Source organism: Chrysemys picta, chromosome 14 (genome assembly GCF_011386835.1).
Source record: "Chrysemys picta bellii isolate R12L10 chromosome 14, ASM1138683v2, whole genome shotgun sequence".
In the NCBI taxonomy this organism is placed as follows: domain Eukaryota; kingdom Metazoa; phylum Chordata; order Testudines; family Emydidae; genus Chrysemys; species Chrysemys picta.
Window position 1 is genome coordinate 8,407,175 of NC_088804.1, and position 18,843 is coordinate 8,426,017.

At 53.4% G+C, this 18,843-nt stretch overlaps 1 protein-coding gene across 1 annotated transcript; it reads left to right on the forward strand.

Annotated features, from left to right (window-relative positions):
- The first annotated feature begins 621 nt into the window (after nucleotides 1–621).
- On the forward strand, nucleotides 622–17,310 carry LOC135975579 (P-selectin-like). Its single transcript, XM_065566903.1, has 6 exons — nucleotides 622–778; nucleotides 4,214–4,304; nucleotides 7,393–7,782; nucleotides 9,262–9,369; nucleotides 12,130–12,450; nucleotides 15,881–17,310. The coding sequence occupies exons 1-6, from the start codon at nucleotides 776–778 to the stop codon at nucleotides 15,901–15,903; spliced, it is 936 nt and encodes a 311-aa protein (XP_065422975.1). The 5' UTR covers nucleotides 622–775; the 3' UTR covers nucleotides 15,904–17,310.
- The last annotated feature ends 1,533 nt before the right edge of the window (nucleotides 17,311–18,843 follow it).

Below are 18,843 nucleotides of genomic sequence, written 5' to 3' on the forward strand. Positions count from 1 at the left end.
GTAATAAGAGAGAAGCGGTGTTTTGCTTACTTCTCCCAGTTCAGGATGTGCCCCAGTGTTCCTTATGACCGATTTATGGAAATATTGGACACTGAGGTTGATGAATGGGGCATATTTGTACAGTTAAGGAGAACCTTTTTTCTTTGATGGGGGTATTGGTTTTCATAACCATTTGTCCCCATAACGAGTGGCACTGGTGGTGATACTGGGAAACCGAAGTGTCTAAGAGAATTGCTTGTGTGACTTGTGGTTAACCAGTGAGGTGAGACCAAAGTCCTCTTTGGCTGGCTGGCTGGTTTGGTTTGCCTTAGAGGTGGAAAATCCCCAGCCTTGGGCTGTGACTGCCCTGATTTAGCAATTTGTCCTGAATTGGCACTCTCAGTTGGGTCCCGCCAGAACCGCATTGTTACAACTCACTATACCAATCATGCATTGGTTTCCTAACCACTGGGCTAAGGGATATATTGACAGAGGATCCCTCGGTTTCAGCTGTCGTATTCTGGATCAATACCAGATCATTGGAGCAGGGGACTGGGCCCTGGATTTCTCACCTCCCAGCTCAGTCCCTACCCACCAGGCTTCACAGTCACGCTCTCTGGCCCAATGAATCTTCGAGCTGTGACTCGGTGCGGGGGGAGGAATAGGGAAGGGATGCAGTGAGGTTCTGCACACTTAAAAGGAAGTGCTGCAAGACACAGCCAAGCAGAGGGACGGTTTAAGCTGTCTCCGGTCCAGGGATTGAGCGAGAGGGGAGGCTGGCAGGTCGGCACTGGAGATGGTAGGTCTAGCACCTTCTTCTACCTGGGGACGTGGCTGGCTTCACCTGCGCAGTGTTTAGGAAGGAGGGAGGCAGGCAGAGGAGCTGCTGCTCACAAGGGAGAGCTACAAGCTGGCTCCTTAGCGACAGCCCCCGCCCCAGACACCTCTGAGTGTGGGGACAGGGGACAGTGCGAGGAACAGAGACCCCAAATGGCCCCCAGAGCAGGACCCTGCATGGGCAGCAGGGACGATGCCCTGACAGTGCCCCAAGACCCCTGCAGAAGGAAACTCCAGGTGGTGAGGGGGGGTTGAGTTCTCTCCCGTGCTCAACTCGCCAAGATTAATTGAAATGAGACCACCCAGCTTCAACCAGCAGAGCCCCACTGCCCCGCCCTGAGCTGTCAGGGGAACCCCCCTCCACTGCCCCGCCCTGAGCTGTCAGGGGAGCCCCCTCCCCGCCCACTGCTGCCCAGCCCTGAGCTGTCAGGGGAGCCCCCTCCCCCCCCCCCCGCCGCTGTCCAATCTTAGCAGTCAGGGGAGCCCCCGCCCCACCACCCAGCCCTGAGCTGTCAAGGGAGTCCCCCCACACTCCCCAGCCCTCACATACCCAGGGGAGCCCCTCCCCAGCCCTGAGCTGCCCAGGGAGAGCCCTCTCCAAACCCTGCTGCCCAGCCCTGAGTAGCCAGGGAGAGCCCCCTGCTGCCCAGCCCTGAGCTGAGGAGAGCCCCCCTGCACTCCCACCCAGCCCTGAGCTGCCCAGGGAGAGCCCCCCTGCCACTGCCCTGCCCTGAGTTGCCAAGGGAGCCCCCCGCTGCCCATCTGAACTGAGGCGAGCCTCCTCATGAACCCACCCCCAGCCCTGAGCTGCCAGGGGAGCCCCCTCTGCTGCACAGTCCTGACTTGCCATGGGGAGCCCCTCCCCCCACTGGTCAGCCCTGAATGCTCAGGGAGAACCCCCATTGCCCAGCCCTGAGTGGCCAGGGAGAGAACCCCTCCCCACCCCACAGCCCAGCCCTGAGCTGATAAGGACAGCCCCCACCCCCCCTGCTGTGCAATTGGGATTTCACTCAGTCACCTGAGCTGGGAGGCTCTCTCCCCTAGCAAACTCATGAATATCCCCTGCACATCAGCTCGAGATCCCGACCTGGGAAGCAGAGCTAAAGGTTAAAACACACATGGGGGGCTCTTCCCCGCTTCCCCTTCCCTTCCTTTCTGCCTTCCCTCCAGAGCTCCTACACTAATGACTTTACTGAATGCTAGCCAATGGCTCCCTGTGCCCCGCAATTCCAGCCAGGTGGCTGGTACAGCCGGGCTTTGTGGGCATCACTGGGAAGAGCTGGCGCACGGGCGGTGGAATAGCAGCAACCCCAGTGTTGCCTGCCCAGAACTGGGCCCGAGATGGCAAACAGGGGGTTTGTCGCCCAGTGTGCTCGGCACCAATAAAGACACCGAGGGGAGAAAGCAAGCCAAGTTTATTTCAGAGCTCTGAAATGGCACTAGGAGACCAGCATGTCTCAAATCCAGTGCAACAAATACAAACAACTTTTACCTTTTATACTCCAAACTGTTTGCATACATCTCTTTGTCTGGCTGTTCCCCCTTCCCCCTCCCTTCCAGACAACTGGTACAATAAGCTCTACATAAGCTTGTGAGAACTTTCCCAGTCTTTGCGACCTTGAGTTAGACGCCTGCAAACTAACTACCCCGCTTCTTATCTCTATTATTTCTGCTAGTGTGAGTGAAACTGCAGCCATCTGCTAAAAAGCTGACATTACATTTCTGCTTCCGCCTACTTCAGAGCCTGTCAGCAGTTAGCATAGAAGTAGGTGAGAGTTCCCAAGATGGAGTCACTGTGGTTCACAGACCCAGAGCAAAAGAGCTTCAGCGGCACTTTTGGCCTTCCACTCTCCCGAGTTACCTGGTAGCTATGCCTAGTGGACCCCAACACCAGCATGAGGATTGGTTGGGAAAGTGGAGATGGGCTACCAGAGACGGCCTCATTCAAAGCCTCCCTGCCAGCCAAAAGACAGCATGGAGCCCCTCCGGCCTGGGAGGCTGCTTGGGGAGCCAGCCAGCCACCCCCGGGAAGCTGAGATCCGGATGAGAGGTGCAGCCAGGCCTTGCCACACCACCAGCCTAGCTTCACAGGTTCAGACCACACCCCTCCTTTCCCCAAGATCTCTGGCAAGGCTGGGCTCAGCCCCTGTTGGTAAGATGTCAGAGGGTACATCTGCACTGTGCTTTACACCCACAGCAGTGCGTCTCACAGCCCAGGTTCGCAGAGCTCACACTATTGTTGACGTCACTAGGCATCACCCTAGGTAACTCGGGAGGGTGGAAGGCCACTAAGTGTCAATGAAGCCTTCCTGCACTAGGCCTAAGTGAACCAAACTCCTTCCATGTTTAAACTCTAATCAACCTCAAAAGCCAGGTGCAATTGGAATATGTAAGCAAGCAGTTATCTGTGTGCAACCCCCTGCTCAAGCGGTAATAATGAGGCCTGCATGTTTCAGGCTGAAGGGAAAAAGGACAAGATAACGGTTTAAAGAAGTTACTAACAAGCTAGGCTTATAGATGCCAAGAATGACTTAACTGCTTAAATGTAATCGTTATTTGCTTAGTAACTTTTATCAGGGACGGGAGGGGTAGAGGGAGGAATGGGGGGAGAAAGGGAGGGCTAGAGGGGAAAGGGGGGGGGTGAGGCTTAACTGCAAAATGTATAAAAGAAGAAAAACTGTTCCTGTTAGTGTGCTTGATTTGAGACTTGCCAGTCTCCTTGCACCGCTTTGGGATCCCAAATAAACTTTGTTTGCTTCTCCACCTGGTGTGTTTATTGATGCGAAGCACACCGGGCAACGAACCCGCTGTTGCTGTCCTCGAGCACACCTGTGCTGGCAACACTATGGCCCTACACACAGCTGTGTAGACACTCGGGCTGGTGCAGGATCCTGCCCTCTGAAGCCCAGGGAGAGGAGGGGCCTGCTGGCAGCATTTCCGGTTTAGACCCAGGGATGGTTCCCATTGTTTCTAATTCTAATAGAACTCTATTACACTGGAATATTGCTCCGACTGACTGAGCTGCTCAGCTGTTTATCTGATTTATGGACAAAAACTGCCTCCATTCTCTGAGCTGAACTCATGACACTGACCGACATCTCACACTCCTACTCACGTTCTCCGGGACGTTCATTAACAACCTGTTGTGGAGATGATGTTGCTAAATCGAATCACTTGCCTTAAATTCCAACGGTTCCTTCTTCCCCTGTGGAGACTGGCAGCTCTTCCCTCTGAGATTCTGCATTTTATCTGCATGGTAAATGGGAGCTAATCAGAGACAGTGTCTGTGTCAGCCAGGTGTGTCCAAGTGTCTGTTTCAGCTCAGTGTGTAAATATGCCTGGACCTGCCTGCTGTGAAGCACAGAGGGGTTTATGGACATGTTTTTCTGACCCCCAGGGCAGCGCCGGAGGACTCTGCTCCAGTCCAAGGGCTTGGGGATGTGGCTGGACTGTCACCCGACTCCTGTGCTTTGCTGCCATTAGTTGGGGTAAGCCTTCCTGCAGCTCTTTGATGGCCTGCCGCTGCCCCTGCCAGGGGAGAATTCACAGACGTATCCCGGGAAAGCCCTGGGAGGGGAGTGGCATTGTTGTGGCACCATCAGTCACTCCTGGTCTGCTCAGGGACATTTCACTGCCAGGCCCATTGAAACCGTTTCATTTGGGCCAGAATTCCCACCTGGGGGTGATTATTTAGGGACCTAAATCCTATTCCTCCTAATCTCTTCTCTTGGCTTTTGGCCCCTCCTGTATCCCAGAAAGCAGTAGAGTCCCTAGCAATTACCTGAGAAACACGGCCCACTGAGGCTGAGGGAGCCAGGCGCTTCCACCCTAGTTACAATGGAGAGGCCTTCACATGGGCCTGCTTGGCTTCCCAAGACAGCTCACAGTTCCCCAGCCAGGCCAGGGGCCGATGAACTCCTCCGTACAGGTGTGGTCCAGGCCAGCCCTCCCCTCTGCAAGTGCTTCCCTGGACCTGCTGACTGCATTGAGAAAGTCCCAACCCCATTTCCAGCACTGGCACCAGCAGCAGTGCGAGTTTTGGTGCAGACAGAGTGCAGGGGGTTGGCACCTGTCGTGGATTAGAGGGTCTGGGCCATGCCCCAGCCTTTAAACCAGGCCCTGGGAGTAACCCCTTTAGTGTGCCAGACTTCCAAGGGCAGGCCACGTGACTATTACTGCAGGCCTGGGCCTTCGGACTCCAGCTCCCCTGTTTCTCACATAGTGACAGGTTTCAGAGTAGCAGCCATGTTAGTCTGTATTCGCAAAAAGAACAGGCGTACTTGTGGCACCTTAGAGATTAACAAATTTATTTGAGCATGAGCTTTTGGTGGGCTACAGCCCACTTCATCAGATGCATAGAATGGAACATATAGTAAGAAGATATATATACATACAGAGAACATGAAAAGGTGGGAGTTGCCCTACCAATTCTAAGAGGCTAATTAATTTTTTACAATGTGGTAGGCGTGTCGGGACAATGCCACGTCTGGTTTCCGCCTTAGGGCTCTGAACCGCCGACGGGCATGCTCAGGTGTTAGCCCCATTCTAATTCTGGCCTTTTGTTTAAAATGTTCGTAGTCGTTCATGTGTTCTTTAGGCATTTCATCTGCCACCTCTGCTACAGCCTGGAATGGAACCCACAGTTCCTGAGGTCTCTGCTGTCAGCAAATAGCTGTGAAATCCCCTGGCAAAATGTGTGTCTCATCTCCCTCTAGTGCTGGCCCATAGGGAGTATGACAACCTGCTACTGCTATTGGTTCCTCCATTCGCTCAAGTGGCAGAGGTCTGTGCACGGGATCTCAGGATTTTAACCCTGCTGATGATCCATATTGGTGTCACTATGATGCCACGTGATGGGTCTTCTGTTTTTTACAGTTTGCTTTTTAAAAAACGTAGGAAGTTACAGACACACACACACACACACACACTCTACAGAAAACCTACTTTAAAAGAACATTGTTAACGTTTCAAAGTCAAGCACTGATACCTAGGGAATGCCAGAACCCTTGCCTCGCTGAGTGCACAGGATGGACCTACGCTAGGGAATGAACGCAGGTTGTACACTGAGAAAAGCTGTTGTCTGTAGGAGCCCTACCCCATCTGCTGCAAGAGCTGGAAGGTGTGATGAATGAGGTGGGGGGTGCAAGAAGAGAAAGGATGGTTTCAAGGGTAAGGCTGTTGACTGCCGCCCTGGAGAATTGGATTCTATCCCTGCCTCTGCCCCAGAGTTGCCATGTGGTGCTGGGCAAGTCACTTAAACCAAACTTTTCCCAGGTGGCCACTGAATGTGTGTTCCTCACTTTCTGGGTGCTCAAATTGAGACCCTGGGGTCTGATTTGCAGAAGTGCTGAGCACTCACAGCTGCAACTGAAGTCAATGGGAGCAGTGCTCTGAACATAGTGCTTTAGAATGCTAAATACTCCAGAAAATCCGGTCCTCGGGGTCTCAAATGCAGATACACAATGTATATCCACGGGTGCGGATATCTGTGGCTATAAAGCGGATCTCCACAGGTTCGCAGGGCTCTAGTGACAGCGAGTGAGACCCGCAGGGCCATGGCCAACGACTGGGCCAGGAACCGCAGCGGCGAAAGAAGCAGCATGTCGAGCTGTCGTCGCAGGAGCCAGAACCCAGCCCAGGCAGCTCCTCCGGCATGGCTGTACCTCCGCCAGCCCTGCCAGCGGGGCGGGCACTAGACTGACTGGCAGCTGTCTCTGGTCACACTAGTGTGTGCAAGCGGTGTCTCCTGACCGGGAGCATGTGCGCCTGTCTCGCTCGTTGTCACTAGAGCCCTGCATGTCTGCGGTATCTGCTTTAGATCCATGGATATCCGCATCTATGGAGATAATTATGTGTCCGCGCAGGGCTCTACTCAAATGGGACACCCAAAATTACTTCCGGCCTTAATCTCTCTGGTCCAGCTTCTCAAAGCTATTTAGGCACCTAACTTGCAATAAAATCAATGGCAGTTAGGTGCCTAAATACCTTTGAGAACCAGTGCCTCTATGCCTCTGTTCCCATCTGTGAAATGGGGATAATACCCCCCTCTCATCTCCCAGGGCTGTTGTGAGTATAAACTCATTCATGTCTGTGAAGCACTCAGATACTGGCATGATGAGCGCTATAGAAAAGCCTTTGGGGAAATGAATAATTCTGTCTTCAGAGCAGGGTTTGTATAATGTGCAGTAAATAAGGCGGGGGTGGGGGGAGGAGCAGTCACACATTGACCAGTGAGGAGAAAACACACTATTGAATAGCTCCTCATTCAGTGAGCACCGTCCATCCTCTGCACCGAGGGAGGCAGAGGACCCATGGAAAAATAGTACATTATCATGCCATTAAAGACTATACCATTGTGCATGCGCACAAGGGGGCTGAACTCAGTTACATGAGCAACCTTAATAGTGGCATTTCCTAACGTTTGAACGCTTGACTTTGCAACCTAAATAATGTTCTTTTAATGCAGTTCCTTTGTGTGTGATATAAGATATAGTCTGGTGTCACCCATCGATAGTCAACTCATAGCTCTGTCACTGACTGTCACACAACTTTGCCTGTTTTTACTCTTTCCAACAGTGCTAGTGACTCAGGTGGAAGTGGGAGCCTGGAGCTACCATTATGGTAACAAATCTGATTACTCCTGGGAGCTGGCCAGAAACTTTTGCAGGTCATTCTACACCGACCTCGTAGCAATCCAGAACCAGGGGGAAATTGCTTATCTCAACAGTGTCTTACCCCACCATAGAGCATACTACTGGATTGGGCTACGAAAAATAAACAATGTCTGGACGTGGGTTGGCACCAACAAGGCCCTGACGAAGGAGGCTGAGAACTGGGCTTACGGGGAACCCAACAATAAAGGGAAAAACCTAGACTGTGTGGAGATTTACATAAAGAGGGATCGTGATGCTGGAAGATGGAATGATGAGAACTGCCAAAAGAAAAAGAGGGCGCTGTGTTACCAAGGTAACCACCCCACCACTGTCATTCTCTCTGGAAGTGTGGGTCTGTCTAACACGTGTAGGGCTGGGGAGAGTTGCTGGATTGACAGCTCTGGAGAAATAAGTCCCTAATTGTTCATAGAAGAGTGTCAATGGCCCGGCCGCCTCCCATGCCCCCTCGTGGTCTGAGGTTGCTCCGCAAGCCACTCTCACCTCGCCTGGCGGGAGTCTTTCCCTACTGCCTGGAGTCTGTTCTCCCTGGCTCTCAGCCTTCTTCAGCCCTCTGGCTCGGGCTTCCTTCCAGCCCCAAACCCTGCCCCCGGTGAAGGGTTTCCTGCAGAAGCCTCCTGGCTTGTCTCTCCCTGAGCATCCCCCTTCCCTGAAGCTTCCTGCCACTTGTCCAGGGACATCAGCTGACCCCTGCTCAGCTGTGCCTACCTGGTAACTAGGGTTGGCTGGCCCCAGGCCTCTAGCCCTTAAAGGGCCAGACACGCGGTTACAAAGAGGTACTGTCTGGGCAGAGGAACATCACCCACCCACCCACCTAGAGTGCCTCAACCCTCATGTGCAGGGTCAGTCGGTCTCCATGGCCCACCGAGTCCTGACTTCTCTACGGAGACAGCCACCAAGGGCCTGGTTAGTGCTAGCTGGTGTGAGGCGTTAGTGATATTGTCCCGTGGCCGGCAGCACAGATCTGCACCCGCTGTGCATGTTAGCTGCTGTGTGTAACACCTGTGCCTGGGAGCACTCACTGCTCTCTGTGCCTCGCTGGTTCCTTTGGCTGGGGAGTTAAAGTCCTGCCTTCCACGTTCTCCCTCACAAATGGGCCACGCAGACGGGAGCTGAGCCTGGGCTCTGAATGAGTCTTGCTTTGATCCCTACATTCGTCTCCTCACAAAGTCCCGTTGTAAATTGACATGCCAGGCGCTTGGTCCCAGGAGCACCTGTTCTGAGCCCTGGGGAGATGCAGTGGAGTCTCCTTCCAAAGAGTTACTACCCTCTTCGGAGTGCAATCAGTGCGGGGGGGAAGGGGGCAGGGAGGTCAAAGCACAGCCTGATAGCCAAACGTGGCACACGCTGCCCTCTGATCAATGCCTGGGTGTGTCCCCTGCAGGCCCAGCATGCAACGCTCCATCTCAATCCAGAGGGCAGCCTACCCGTCCAGGTCAGCGCTGTCCACAGGCAGCGCCTCTGGGTCCACGAGCAGTGTGACCATCTGTGCAAAGCAGCCACTGCCTCCAAGCTTCTGGCAAGGTGCCAATGCCACCTGGCTGGGCAAAGCTTGGGTGCCCTGGATGGTATCTAGGCCCTGAGTGCTCTTGCAGGGCCGGAGCCAAGGCCTTTGAAAGCAGGTTTTTAACCCATGACTTTAACAGGCTCTGACAGAATCCCGCAGTGAAGAAATGCAGCAGGGATGGAGTGCAGGATCCGGGCAGTGGGGTGGGGTCTGACTGGGCTCTAAGGAGTTGTTAGGGTGGATCCTAACCCAGCTGTATCTCTGCAGCGTCTTGCCAGCGTTCCTCCTGCAGCCAGCGTGGCGAGTGCGTGGAGACCATCGGGAACTACACCTGTGATTGCTACCCTGGTCTCTACGGGCCTGAGTGTGAACACGGTAAGGGCAGTCGAACAGGGGCACTAGGGGAGGGAGCCCCGCTGCAGGGCCTGCTACAGTCACTGCATTTACTTTCTGGAGGGTCCCAACTCCCCCTGAGGGCATACCTGGCTCTGTAGAGGGTCGTTGGGGAAGAAGGCCTCTGTCAGGACTTGCAGCTCCTCTGTGCTCGGGTCTGTAAATGGCCCTGGCAGTCCTGGACAGCCCTCGGCTCCCTCTGGGTCTGCAGCAGCTTCCCAGCTCTGTGGGTTTCTTGTCTTGGGTTGGCTGTAGGGTTCTGTTGTTGAAGCTGATGGTGGTGTCCAGGAAGTTGATGCTAGTGTGGGAGTGTTCCCCAGAGAGTTTAATGGCTGGGTGGGTGGTTGTTGAAGTTGTGATGGAAATCTGTGTGGGAGTTTAAGCGTTGCATTTTGCTGCGGTTCTGGGAGTACGTTTCCCAGACCCGAGGAAGAGCTCGATGGAGCGAAAGCTCGTCTCTCTCACCAACAGAAGTTGGTCCAATAATAGCTATTCCCTCACCCACCTTGTCTCTCTAATATCCTGGGACTGACACAGCTACAGTGCACTCAGCGTGATGGCATTTCTCTTGGTCTGTGACACAATAATTTGAAACACCGCAGCCCATCAATTCCAACATTGGGGAGGATGGAGGACCTGGTCTGGGGATAATGCTGGAATGAGGATACAGCCAAAGCCCCAAGCATGCAGGGAGAATGGGGGACCCTGGAATGGTGGAAAGGGAGAGAATTAGGGCACAGAATGCTCCTGGCTTGGGGCAGAATTGGGGACTGTGGCATGGAGGGGTGTGTGTGGAAGAAATGGGGGAGACACAGAGCTCCTGGCAAAAGGGTGGGGGCTAGGGAGTCCCTGAAATAGAGTGGGGTGGGAGGGTGGCCCCCAGGGACCTTGTGGGGGACAGAGGGATGCAAAGAGTCCCTGGTGCATGCAATGTGCTTGACTTGACTTACAGAAGTAACAAAACATGGGCATCTCTCTAGTTTAGCCCCCGAAGAGTCCAACCCAAACCCACAAAGGGCCGAGCAGAGTCAGGATAAAGTTGTATGCTCAGTAATAGGTTGTTATTGAATGTTTGCTTTGCAATAGTGCTTAGAGGCCTCAACCAACATGTGGGGCCGACTGTGCTAGGCCCTGTACACTAGAGCGGGTTCAGTTTGTGAGAAGTTTCATTGTTTCACAACTGGCTTCATTCCAAACCAAGACGGATCAGGACTGCACCCGGGCCAGGGACCCGAGGACTTCCAGAGTCCCAGAGGCCAGTTACAAGTAGAGCAGCCTGGGGAGTCACTGGCCCAGGACTCTAGAGGCCCTGGGATCTCCAGCCCGGGGCAGTCTGCATGGCGGAGCGACCCCAGAGCTGCACCCCTGGGAGCTGGTCCTGGAACTTCCAGGCTTCCAGCTCCATGACACGGACACTGGAAGCGCCAAGAGCCCTGGCTCGAGCAGGGAGCCTAGCAGACAACAAGAGCCCCTAGAGACCTGGCTCTGCCACAGCATGGGGAGCCCACCCGCCGCGAGACTCGACTCCCGACTCCCCGAGCTGGGGCTCGCGGGACAGAAGAACATAAGAACGGCCAGACTGGGTCAGACCAAAGGTCCATCTAGCCCAGTGTCCTGTCTTCTGACAGTGGCCAGTGCCAGGTGCCCCAGAGGGAATGAACAGAACAGGAATCATCCAGTGATCCATCCCCTGTCGCTCATTCCCAGCCTCTGGCATCCCCATCCCCGCCCATCCTGGCTAATAGCCATTGATGGACCATCCTCCAGGCATTTATCTGGTTCTTTTTTGAACCCTGTGGATCTTGGAACACCAACAAAAACCACTGTGTGTTTTGATGAAAGTGGAGTCAAATCTGTAATAAATTTGTTGAATCCGTTCTCGTCAGTGCATTGGCATTTTCAGTCTAAGCTAAGTTTTGCCAGAACATTTGCAATCAGCTCTACTGTAGATGGACATAGTGCGAGAGCCCCTGAGCCAAAGAATTTACACTCTAAAGAGACAAGACAGACAAAAGAGGGAGAACGGGCAGACGTACTAACAGTAGATTGGGAAGTGAGACAGAGATTAAAGGACTAAATCCACACAGGGCTTTAGGCCCTTAAATCCAACATCTGGGGGCCATGGAGATCCTCAAAACCCCTGCTCAACTGCCGCCTGGCCCTAGAGCTGCTGAAGTTTCCACCAGTAAAACCATCGCTAAAGACTTGCTGACACTCTCTCACTATGCTGTAAGCACAGGCCTGTCCAGAATAATGGTTGCACCCCAATCCTCACACCCCTGCCATTGCCAGCAGAAGGGCATCACTTCTCAGAACTGCCCATTCCACGTCCTTCAGTGAATCCCATTTTTCTGTAATGAAGGAGAATTGGCCACCCTCTCTCTTGCCCTGCATTGGGCTGGTGGAGGGAAATAGGTCTCAAGAAGGGTTTGAATGTAAGGAATTTGGCAGGCGTGTCAGGCATACACAAGGTTTGGGTAAGATGTCACATTGTTGGAGGGGGTTTGTCTAGACTGAAGCTTCTGGGGTTACCTGCTCACTAAACAGAGCAGAAAAGTCTTGACATGCACGATACAGCTCTATATGGGGCCTAACGAAACAACATCTGTTTAAACTCTTAACAAGCAGGGGAAACTAAACAGCAGGACTGGAGAGATTCATTTTGTACATCTGCCCTTGTCTGGTGGCACATTGAACTATTTCTCAATGAAGGTGCCATCATCTGTGTTTCTCTTTCTGCAGAAATTACCGACCTGATGGTGAATCAAACCCCAACCAGTGTCAGTGATTTCGAAGGCTCAGAACTTACCATGAATTGTACATTCAAGACAGTCAATAATCACAGCACCATGTATGTGCGATGGTATAACTATGGGACGGAGGCACTAAAGACAGAGCTGGTGAATGACAGCGATGTGATCACAACCCTGCATTTGGACAATGGGTTTGCCTCTCTCACTTTGAAGAATGCGAATTCATCTGATACAGGAACCTACGTGTGTGAGGTGGGGATCACAGCAAGGAACCTGTCTGTGTCAGGAGCCGGAACCCAGGTGACCATCAGTAAGTGTCAGCAGTCTCCTATGTGCTTCCTACTATGAGACCCAGATACTGTCTTTTCCCCACAGAGCGACGGAGCGGGAGCAGGGAAAGCCGTGCTGAGAGCAGTGCTTAATCTGTGCCAGGGCTTGCCAGGCCTGGCAATCCATAGCCCCGGCCCTCCTGGGCTTGCGGCATCAGTTATGAATGTAAAAAACAATTGCTTGAGCCCTGGCACCTCTTTCACTACAAGTGAAGCCCGGCCTGAGAGACAGAGCCAGGGACAAACACGGGCCAGGAGTCCTTTAAGCTGCTCTAAATTATGCCCAGCTCTGAGCTTCTTTATGACAGCGCCCAAAGACTGGGCAGGGCCGGGCCGGGCATAAAGGCGTCTGGAGCAACACTCGGTGCACCCGAGAATCTGTTCCTCTTTTCTACATCGGTTCTTTTACTGCCCTTTTCATCCTAGTATCTGAGGCCCAGATTTGCAAAGGTATTTAGGCACTGCTCCACTCAGCCCTGGAAGGCCTAAGTGACTTAGGAGCCTCTCTCATTGGAAGTCAATGGGGCACTAAGTCCCTTTTGAAAATAAAATGTAGGCTGCTAAGTCACGTAGACTTTGCTCCACTCAGCACTGCAATGTGTAAATACCTTTGAAAAATCTTGGGCTTGAGCAGCTTCCAGCCATGCATCAAGCAATGTGACTAACATCTGCCAGGTGTGGTCCATTCTCTCTCTTATCCTCTCCCAAGAGGGGGAATTGTGTGTGCAGTGGAGCATTTAGAGTAGGGTTTTTTTAATGCATTTAACTGACACCCACAGCTGAACCTGATGCTTGTGTAAATACACATGTTCAGCAGTTGTCAACAGAATTACTGTTTTGTGGAGGTGGTGAAGGTTCTAGTTAGTGCTGCAATCTGGTGCCAGTTCCAAGCATCAGGAAGCAGTGTGGCATTTCAGCACTGCTGCGTGCTGACAGGGGTAAATGCTGATTTTGTAATGGCGACCACTGGCAAGGAGCTTTAGATAATTTGTACATTCCGAATCCCCCTGTTATTCTATTGTTATGTTAAGAGATACAAACCTTGTAGGATTTCTGGTTTCCCTCCTCCCCTACTGAGCCAGTCCCTGTCCAGTTACAGATCCATCCCGCTAGCCTAGGTATGGAGTCCTGTTTATCCTTTGGATTGGAAGGTGCAGAGTTAATGAAGCCATTTCCCCTTGGGATCAGGGGAATTGGGAGAGTTTTTGTGAGTCTAGGGTGGAAACTATTGATGGGGTCAGTTAGGGGAGCATTGCTCTCGGTAAGGGCTCTGGCCAGGTCTCTAGTGTCTTGGTCTGCTAGGGATTTCCTACTCCTGCGTCAGAGTCAGCGTGCTGGCTGGCCTCATGGGAAGGTTCCCCTAGGCAGAGGGCTGAACCCAGCCTGGTGACCCCACAGGTCCCAGCAGCTGGCATATGAAGAGGAACTTGCTAGCAAAAAGGGAGGCCCAGGAAACTGCCTGTGACACAGAAGGGGATGGGAAATTAAGGGCGGGGGGAGAAACAGTTTTTACATCTTTAAAATGTCTCTGCCGTCCCTTCATTTATCCATCAGTCTCTGTCCCTCCTTTAGAGGCAAATCTGTCCCTCTCTGTCCCTGCATCCCACACTGACAGGTTTTTCTTGATTTCAGATAAAGGCAGTGTGACGGGTTGGGTCACAGAAAATCCCTCAAGGCTGTCACTAGATGTGCTGGGATACCACTGAGAAGAACCACCCTCCCTCCCCGGCCAGACCTGGTTTCCCTCCACTCCTGTATTGCTGAGTTAGACACACCAGTCGGCTCCAGCACAGACCAAGAGGTTGGGCCATGCCTCCCTGCAGTTCACAGAAACTAAGATTCACTTAACCCAGGGGTTCTCAGTTAACAGGGACTTTCCCAACATCTAGTATTCAGTCTTTCTAGGAGCCTAAACCCCAAATAAATCTGTTTTACTCTGTATAAAGCTTATACAGGGTAAACTCATAAATTGTCTGCCCTCTATAAACAAAAGTGATTTTATTCAGTATAAAAAGTAGGATGTAAGTGGTTCCAAGTAATAGCAGACAGAACAAAGTAAGTCACCAAGTAAAATAAAGCAAAACACGCAAGTCTAAGCCTAATACAGTAGGAAACTGAATACAGGTAAATCTCACCCTCAGAGATGGCCCAATAAGCTTCTTTCACAGACTAGACTCCTTCCTAGTCTGGGCCCAATCCTTTTGAAACCAACGCTATGGCTTATGGCCTGGGTCCAGCAATCACTCACACCCCTGTAGTTACAGTCCTTTGTTCTAATTTCTTTCAAGGATCTCTTCGGGGTGGAGAGGCCATCTCTTGAGCCAGCTGAAGACTAAATGGAGGGGTTTCCAAAGCCTTTTATATTCTCTCTCTTGTGGGCGGAAACCCCTTTGTTCTTCTGTGCAAAATCACAGCATCAAGATGGAGTTTGTAGCCACCTGAGCAAGTCACATGTCCATGAATGATTCAGCTTTTTGCAGGCCGACACCATTGTTTACATCATAGTTTGAACATTCCCAGGAAAGCTCAGATGTGGATTGGCGTCTCCCAAAGTCCATTGTCACTTAAGTGTTTCTTGATTGGGCACTCACTCAGAATAGTTCTTTCTCAAGAAGCTGATCAAATACTTCACTGATGCTACTTAGAATCAAACACATGGAGATACAAGTACATAGCCAATATTCATAACTTCAAAAGAAAAATGATACACACATACAGACAGCATAATCATAACCAGTAAGTTACAACCTTTCCATAGACACCTTACTTGACCTCCTTTGTACAAGATTTGGTGCAACTATAGGACCTTGGTTGCAACAATGATCTATACGAACACAGTTCATGTCAATAACATCACAGGGAGCAATGCCTCACACGTTGTTTTTGTCATCCGGATGGTTCTCGGGGCCCTTGTTATAATCTCGGCGGTGATGATTGTTGCAGAGTGCGTGATTTCAGAGAAGAGGGGTGAGAGAAATGTCTTCAGTGCAGTCACTGTGCAGAATCAGCCACAGAGCTTGAGTTACACATGAGGTCCTTCTGCCTTTTCCTTCTGGGCAACTTCCCAGTCCCAGTGCGTTGAAATCGAAAAGCTGTTTCAGACCCGGCTGGGACTGTTTTCTTGGCCTGTCTGTGCTGGTTTCTGTCTAACATTAAATCTGGGTATCTCAGAACTAGAAGCACAGAGTTTAGGTCTCCATCTTGTAAATGTTCCTGAAGGCCTTTACCGCTCAGGTCTCCCTTTCACAGCACCGATGATCTTTTCCTGTCGCTGCGTCTGTCCAACGAGCCCTGTTTATTTCTGGCTGGCTGGCACGCACGGAGCTAATGCAACCACTTGGACAAGTGTGATGCACGTACTGCAGGAGTATTCTTTAGGTTCTAACTTACTGAGTCTGATTTTTTCCACAGCTCCTGTCAATCAGACAAGATGAGGATCAGCTGTTATAGCGTACCCTTGGAGATGGAGCTCTCAGACACCTGTTACCCAGGCATTCCCCCCAACACCATGTTGACAATCCTGCCTGCCAGATTCTGCACCTGCAAATAAACCTTGAACTGAACGGAAGGGAGGGGAGGGGATGCTGGATAATTGGAAGGGAGTTCACAGGTGTTCAGAATAAAAAGACTCCTCTCTGACACCCTTTTTTGAGGCAGCAGAACCCGGTGATTGCTGATGGCTTAGGCAGTCTCAGTGGCATCCGACCCATAGGAAAATATGAGATAAACATTTCTGTCACCTAAAGATTCCCCATTGTGCTACCTAGCAATCACTTTAGAGCAGGGGAGCAGAAACTATGGCCCGCGGGCCGGATCCGACCCGTCAGGGCTTTCAATCCGGCCCGCAGGATTGCCAGCCCCATCGCGCAGCAGGGCTAAGGCAGGCTCCCTACCTGCAGCCCATGGGGGGGAGGGGGCAGAGGGCTCTGTGCGCTGCCCTCGCTTGCAGACACCGCCCACAGACACCGGGGAACCACGGCCAATGGGAGCTTCGTGGGTCGTACCCACAGGCAAGGGCAGCGCGTGGCAGAGTTGCCTGCCCCACCCCACCCCCAGGAGCCACTGCCAGACATGCCGGCTGCTGCCGGGAGCGGCACAGGGCCAGGGCAGGCAGGGAGCCTGCCTTAGCCCCGCTGCGCACTGCTTCCACACCGGAGCCACCCGAGGTAAGTGGCACCGGGCCAGAACCCACATCCCAAACCCCTCCTACACACTGCACCCCAATCCCCTGCCTTGAGCCCCCTCCTGAACCCCAATCCCCTGCCCTGAGCATCCTCCCGCACCCCCTCCTGCACCCCAACCCCCTGCTCTGAGTCCCCGCGTGCACCCTGCACCCCTCCTACACTCCAACCCCTTTCCCTGAGCCCCTTCCTGCAAACCGCACCCGCACTCCTTCCCGTACCCCTACCCCATGCTCCAGCCCTGTAGTCATGGCCGTGCATACAATTTCCCCACCTAGCTGTGGCCCTCGGGCCAAAAAGTTTGCCTACCCCTGCGTGAGGCTCATGGAACCCTGGAAGTGAAGATGCTCAGAACAATGGCCAAAACCCTCTTCCCTATAATTGGTTCAGCTGCTTGTCAGTCAAAGAGGAAATGGAAACATCTGCTGGGAATTGCTGTTCCGTGGGTTCAGATGGCCCCCTTGCTGACGTCAGCTGGCGTACAGTTAAGTACCTGCTTAAGGGTTTGCAGGACTGAAGCCTCTACAAAGGACCATATTTTTATATCTGTTTTTTTTAATTGTTTTGTCACATGCTGCTCTCTAATAGTTAGATTGTCTTACACGCGACGCATAAGGCTATGCACGTCCCAAGTGTTTTAATAAAATTCTCATAACTCTGGCTATTCTTGATGTCCCTATAAATATGCTATCCTTTTTTGAATCTTCCTCTGCTGTTGCCTGCACTGATTGGGTGGAGGTGATCCTGATTGGGTAATCCTGATTGGGTGCAGGTAATCCTCAGCGAGAGGAGGAGGGTATAAATAAGACAATGGCTTCCCCAGATCCTGTCCTCTCCATCTCAACACATGGCGACAAGAGTGTGTGAAAGACAAAGAACCAACATTGAAAAGTGTGGGGGGAGGGGAGGGGAGGGGCGGGACGGTCTTGTCTGGAAAGCCTTCCAGTCAGTATGGCCTGCAGACAGTTTTGGGGAGAGAGATCCCTTTTTGCTTTCAAATCTTATTCAGCTTGGTAAAGTTTAGGAGTTAGGATACAACCACAATCTTTTCTTTTCTAACCAATGCTGACTTTTATGCCTATATCACTTAAAATCCCTCTCTGGTTAATAAGCTTGTTTCATTGTTTATCTAAGCCAGGGTGCTTTCAGCTGGAGTGTTTGGGGGAGCTCTACTCACGTTTAGGGTGACCAGACGTCCCGATTTTATCGGGACCGTCCCGATATTTCCTTGTTTGTCCCGCGTCCCGACCGACGTGCGGTCGGGACAACCGGACAAACAAGGAAATGCCCCGAGCCTCTTCCCCGGAAGTGCTCGCGCCCCCCCCCCCCTGCCCGGACTCCGCCCCCTCCTCCCCCGATTGGCTCCCTCCCCGAATCCCCGCCTCTTCCCCGGGCTCACCATTCCCCCTCCCTCCGCAAGCGCTGGAGGGAGGCCCGGGAGACGCAGGGGAAGCGCGGGGCCGGGGTGAGTAACAGTCCGGCCTGGCCCAGTGCCGGCAGGACTCGGGTGGTTGGGAGAGGAGGGGGGCGACCCGCGGGGCCAGGCGACGGGGGAGGAAGCGGCCATGGCGCTCGGCGGCTCTGGCGCCCCCGAACCCCCCGAGCCGGGGCCTGCAGCAGCGCGTACGCTGGGCCCAGCCCCTGGCTAGGCACGTCTGGGCTGCCCAGCTGGTGCTATCGCGCGGCGGCCCCGGGGCGGAGGCATCGGCAGCCCAGCCCCGTTCGTTCCCCTGCGGGACGGGGGGGGCTGGGGCCTGCTGCCCCCACTCCGGGGCCGCCGCAGGATAGCACCAGCTGGGCAGCAGCCCAGACACTGGCCAGGGGCTGGGCCCAGCGTGCGCGCTGCTGGGTCCCCGCAGCAGGCCCCGGCTCGGGGGGTTCGGGGGCGCCAGAGCCGCAGCCGCGGAGCGCCATGGCCGCTTCCTCCCCCGCGGCAGTGGGAGCTGCAGCAGCGGCTGCTCCCGAGTCCCGCTGCCCGGGGGGGAGAACAGCCGCCGCCTGGCCCCGCGGGCCGCCCCCCTCCTCTCCTTACCACCCGACTGAGTCCTGCCTGCTCGGGGCCAGGCCGGACTCTTACTCACCCCGGCCCCGCGCTTCCCCTGAGTCTCCCGGGCCTCCCTCCAGCACTTGCGGAGGAAGGTTTTTTTTTTTTTTTTTGGCCCCGCCCCCCGCCCCGCCCCCCCACGTCACCCC